The following is a 5866-nucleotide window of genomic DNA, read 5'->3' as shown; positions in this document are numbered from 1 at the left end:
CCAGAATCATAAATGGTATAAGCTAACTAACAAAAGATAGGTACCCTCATTAGTAACACCTTCGCTCACTTATTGAGCCCAAAAACAGGAAACAAAACCCTCCCTACCAACCTCCCATGAAGCTGTAATCTAGTCGCCTAGAGACCTCAATTGGTATATAACTAGATAACAAAGATGAAAGTAGTAGAAGACTCCACTTCTAGCATTAGGTAAGAAGGAAACCATGAAATCAAAGTTTTCCTTTGCCCTTGTCTCTAGGGCTGGAAGCAGAACCAGTGGTTGTAGGATAGGTGAGCTTCAGATGACCACCATTATTCTTCTTACTAGAGCACTGATTCTTATTCTTGCGGCCAAGAGGCCTACCGGTCTTCTTCTTCAGAGTTACCAAAGCAACATCACTGTCATCTTCAATCAATCCCAATGCATCAGCTTGTAGGATTGGAATCTTTCCACCCAATATAGTTTTGAATTACTTGGGGGAAGGGTTGCAAGCACTAGTACAGTTCCGTTTCTTGGAAGACAAAACCGCTTCTTGCTGCACCTGCAAAGCTGCATAACCGTCCAAACCACAAGTCTCAATGGGAGGTTCTAGCGTTGGACTCTGATCTTTCTCCAATTCGTACTCCAAAGGAGCATCAGCCAGAGCAAAGTCCGCTGCAGGAACCGAATCCGAAGGTGAAGTAGGAGGAATTTACCGCTCCATTCGATGAATGACTGGTTTCCTCTTCAAAGGGATGGAAGAAGAGGCAGTGAAGAGATCATTCTTGTCCTTTGCCTAGAAGGAGAAGGAACCCCTATAAGTTGATGGTCCAGGAAATTGCAAAACCCTAGAAGTCGATGAAGCTAGGTTATATCAAGGGTGATAATACAAAACGCATATCGCCAAAGTTTTTCTACAATCAGCAACAACAGGCTCTCCTCAAGATTCAAGTGAATCAATTAAGTAAGGTCTGAGGAGAATGTGACAGATTTGTTTACCAAATCATTGCCTAAGGCCATATTTGAGAAACATGTGAAAAACATAGGAATGCGAAGACTTTCCAAGCTCCCTTGACTGATGTAAGGATGGGGGGGAGGTGTAAACTTCAGGGGGGGGTCTAACACACACATGTCATCATCAAATGTAATAGGTGTGTTGTGTTTTTTTCCTTCGACCAAGGTGTATTTTCCCATAGGATTTTTATTGTTACTTGGCAAGGTTTTTAGTGAGGCAACAATTCATGCACCATTTTGTCTTTGACTTGGTACAAGAAGAAGTATTAAAGGAAAAACACGTTATGTGTCTGACGAAGAGGGAATTAAGGAATTAGCGGTTACAACTCAATCATCCATTATTGTCATTATTGTAATTGTTATTACCATTGTAATCCTCACCCTATATTAAGGGATTATCGAATGAAATAAGTAGACGAATTTTCTCATTTTTACTTTTACAAACTTATTATTTCTTATAAGAAATGAAAAGAGAAATATACGGAACAAAAACTGATTTATTTTTGTCGGGTGTGAGAACTAACAAACTACTTTATAGCCACCAACTGACTAAAGTTTATAGGTGTGACGTATCTTGTTCCTCCACCATAAAGGGTTAGTGCTGCTAGCTCGGAAGCATATTCCGTAGGATGATACAAATCCCAGAACAAAACCTCCCGCCGATTCGGACAAAGGTTGGGACCGAGTAAGAAGAAGCAAGGAAACACTCCATTTAACTTTCCTGACCCACAGCAGGCTGATTGAGTGTCCTTGAAGCCTAGGAATTGAAGATCAAGAAAATATTAGTATGTCAGTAAGGTGAGGATTTCAATAATTCTACAGATCTAGTAAGATATGATTGTCTACTAAGAAAAAATTTTAGGGTTTCTTACCAAACGCTAATGGGTCTTCAAGTATACTCATAGTCATTTCATAAGCATTTCCAAGCGAGTACATGAGTCCTTTCAACTCTGAGCTCAATTTTTGGAGGAGATCCTCAGTTTTTGCAAGAAATGTTAAGGCAAGATTGTTTAGTTCCTCTACACAAACACTGGAGTCATTCGATTTTGGTCCAACACGTGCAGCAGGACAGCATCCAATTGGAGGAACACTTATAATCCCGAATTTTCTAGCTCCCAGATTGTATAAGTCCTACAAATGTATGTGCATAGGGATATTAATTGAGAGCATGAATTTGTATGTGATTAACTGATTACTATAAGAAAAGTTAACGCCATATATACTTTGATGTACGTCTTCATCAACATTGTGGAAGTTAACACATCGATATAGGGTTTAGGGAGAAGGGAGATAATTTACACACGCACCTTCAGATGGTTACTGTAGTTGAGTTTAAGAGTTTCCAAGTACTCATCCTTAGCCAAGGAAGTGATATTTGGATACCATTTCACTAACTCGAACAGGTCATTGCTTCCTATACTAATAACGAACAAAGACTTGGAAAACATTATCTCAGTTGCCCCAAGACCAATTAGTTCTGTGATATTTCCACGAACCGTCGCAAATTGTTTGACCTGATCTCCCAGTCCCACAACTTCTCCCTTCAGTAAGTTCATGAATGATTTATTCAAAATTAATTATCTTCTGTGAGCAAATTAATTTGAAGATAAATAGTAAATATGTATATATTAATTTGGTGCTTACATAGTCCTTTTTTCCTGTTTGGTTGAATATGCCGGATCCTCCTGATGCAAAATTAACTCCCTGCAGTATATCTCTTTTGAAAGTGGATTGATGGTTCAGAGAATACAAGAATGGTTGTGGACTTCTCTTGTACCCAAATAGTCTTACTGCATAGTGCAGAACAATGCAAGCGTACAAGAAAAACACGACAAGAAATAAATAAAGCAACTCTAGAAATTAATTCTATATGAAAAAAAAAATCAAATTACTATGACCTAGCTACATGTAAGTTATATAGTTTCATTAACGTTATGCTATCAAATCTGGAACAATATCCAATCCCCGTGAGCTCAGAGGGTTAGGGATCAAATATCAATCATTTCATAGCTAGAACGATAGATATATCTTGGTTTTTCAGATTTTTTTTTTTTTGTTTTTTGTTTTTGTGAGAAATGGTTTTTCAGATTTCATGTTGTTCCGTAGCAAACTATAACAGTTTGGTTCAGAATCTTGCTCAAGACTCAATCGGATTTTGGTATTTGAACTCTAAAACCCTTTTTGCAAACAAAGAAAACCACTCAAAAAATGGAGACAATATGCTCGATCTACTACAATCTAGAGTAAAAAAATGAATGCATGAAATGTTTGTCAGAATACCAGTATTGTTGATTTTTTAATCCATCGTCCACATATCATGTTGCGATTGATTTGTATGCTTATAATTCGTTTAAGAACGTAGCTAGCTATGCGGTTTATATACAAGTATACAACAAGGTCGTACCAATTTGGTCAGCGCTGTTAAGGCCATTACTAAACCTCCCCGTCGGAACAGAATAAGGAAAATCAACTCCATTGGGAAAGAAATCAGCTCTCGAATGACTATTGTTCAACCATTGGTTGGTGCCAACATCCACAGTCGAGTCTCCAAATATGAAAATTGCTGCAGGTTTAGGAGCCACCTGATCATCTGCATTAGTAACGGCTACTAGTACGACCAGAGAAGTATGAAAGATAACTAAGAAAGAAAATGACGAAACACAGAGCAACAGATCAGCTGCCTTTGCCATTATAATCCAATAAAAGAGGGCTTTGCCGGCAAAGGATCTACTATCAGCTACCTTTTCTTTATAATGATCACTCTCGGTGGGAGTAAGAGCTTATTTATTGGTGAAGTCCCAAAAAGGAAAACACCAGGTGACGACCGCTATGATGTATGGTGTCACTGTCCCAGCCTCTGTATTAACAAAGAACTTGATCTTTTGTGGCGGATTCGCCTAGTGAGTGCTTGTGTACACTTGTGTGTGTTATATATGTGTGTATACATGCTTGCTGCAGTAAATTGACAGTTTAAAGAGTTAAGATCTAGCATAACGAATTCTTCTGAGTAAGAATTAAGCAACCTCGAAGTTGATTAGCTATTTTATGATACTGTCACAATATGCATTGATTGATTGAAAATAGTATTGACTTTTATTAATTTGTTTGATCAAGTTAGATGATGATTAAAAGATTTTGGATTTGATTGACAAAGAAAATATAATTTTTGTAAGATGATTCTTGAACAAAAATTCAAAAAATAATTAACCAATTTGAATCATGCATGTAATATATTGTGTGATAGCTCCAAAAATATTATGATTGGTTTCTTATTACGAAGTTAAATGAGTTATCTTTGAAACGCTTTAGATATTAGTATATTAATTAGAATAATGCTAAGTTAATCACTTTTTTAGACATAAATTATATATCATCTTTTGTGGACCACTCCACAATTTTTTTTTATTAAATAATGAAATAGTAACTGTCACATAGAGTGATTTACTAAAACTTGACTTACGACTTGATATTTTCTGGTGAACTTTAAGCTTTCAGTCATAGGCCTAAACTTTTATTTTAGGGGAACGAATTTAAAGAATGTGTCGGCCCTTCGATCTTTTGCTCATGCGGTTTTTTGTTGTGTGGTAACCCCCCGAGCAAAATGGCAATTAACAATTGATTATTCTGACACTAGTCAAACAGATTTAGATGATCAATAACTAGGGTAGTGTTTACTAAAAAAAATAACTAGGGGTAGTCTTCAATATCCAAACAGGATCAAAACCATATAACATCAAAAATCATGACAAACTGAAATGAGAGTTTACTGCTATATGCATGGTATTGCTAGCTCGTCAAACTGGACAAGTTTATGTTGGCGTGAGTCATGCCATGTAATTAGGATTGTGAATATTGTGTATTATTAAGATTATTATGTTGTAATTAGTTTCCTAATAGGTCTTGGTGTATCTTGTATAAATACTCCATTCTTGGAGAATGTAAAAATCATATCAGAAAATCTCAAATCTCTTATTCCTTTGTTCTTCTTGACTTGGTATCAGAGCGGGTCATTCTCCAATTGCGTCTCCACGTAGGCACGTATCATGAGCCCAAATTGGGGTTCCTTGTATTGCCATCGAAATTACCAAGTGTCCAATGTGGGCCTTGGATTGTATTGACCAAGTCTCCGATATGAGACTTGTGTCCTAATTTCTAATGTGAGAATTGGATTAATTAATTTCACGTGCAGATCTAGAGTTAGGTTGCACGTGAGGGGGGTGGCTCTTACCCAATTGTGGAAAAGTGACAAATAAAATATAACTTATAAGTGGATGACTCTTACCCAATTGTACCGAGTCCTTATGTGATTAAAACCCAACACCTAATGGGTGGTTAAGTTGGGACAGTATCTGTACAATGGTGGATCACGGGTCACGCTTGTTGCTGTTTAACTATGTTTCTATTCCATCTTCTAATACTCTTCCTGCTCGTGTCTTTGGTTGTATTGCTTATGTTCATCTATATAAGAATCAGAGGTCAAAGTTGGATGCTAGAGCCCTTAAGTGTGTGTTTGTGGGGTATGGTTCTCATCCAAAACGTTACAAATGTTATCATCCTCAATCCCAGAAGTTTTATGTCACCATGGATGTTACGTTCAGTGAAGATGCATGTTATTTTTTGCCTCCTGTGACTCCTCGTTAGGGGGAGAAGTCTTGTTATTATGAAGATTTGTTTCGTGGGCAAGATGGGAGACTGGCATCCGAGTTCTCAAGGCTGGAGTGTTTGGGAACGGAACTTGACAAAGAGGACAGCAACCCACCGAACGAAGAAGAGAATCTGGGTAGTCAGCTACTGACCAGTATACCGGATCAATCTGACCGGTTGGCCGGAGAGGAAGTTCCTGATTCTGTTTCCGATGAAATTCCTGATGTCG

General features: G+C 37.6%; 1 protein-coding gene across 2 annotated transcripts; it reads right to left on the bottom strand.

Annotated features, from left to right (window-relative positions):
* Positions 1-1402: 1402 nt before the first annotated feature.
* LOC133727547 (GDSL esterase/lipase At4g16230-like) lies at positions 1403-3740 on the bottom strand. 2 transcript variants are annotated; one of them, XM_062155144.1, is made up of 5 exons: positions 3398-3740; positions 2638-2783; positions 2301-2507; positions 1866-2124; positions 1403-1750 (listed from the first exon to the last, which is right to left on the bottom strand). In XM_062155144.1, exons 1-5 carry the CDS (start codon positions 3681-3683, stop codon positions 1521-1523), a joined length of 1128 nt encoding a protein of 375 aa, XP_062011128.1. In that variant the 5' UTR covers positions 3684-3740; the 3' UTR covers positions 1403-1520. The 2 variants fall into 2 exon arrangements, with proteins under 2 accessions (XP_062011128.1, XP_062011127.1); XM_062155143.1 differs by having other exon boundaries at positions 1405-1750; positions 2301-2534.
* Positions 3741-5866: the final 2126 nt, after the last annotated feature.

This window comes from Rosa rugosa, chromosome 1 (assembly GCF_958449725.1).
Source record: "Rosa rugosa chromosome 1, drRosRugo1.1, whole genome shotgun sequence".
NCBI lineage: Eukaryota > Viridiplantae > Streptophyta > Magnoliopsida > Rosales > Rosaceae > Rosa > Rosa rugosa.
Note: the sequence above shows the minus strand (reverse complement) of the source record. Positions and strands in the feature narration are given on the sequence as shown.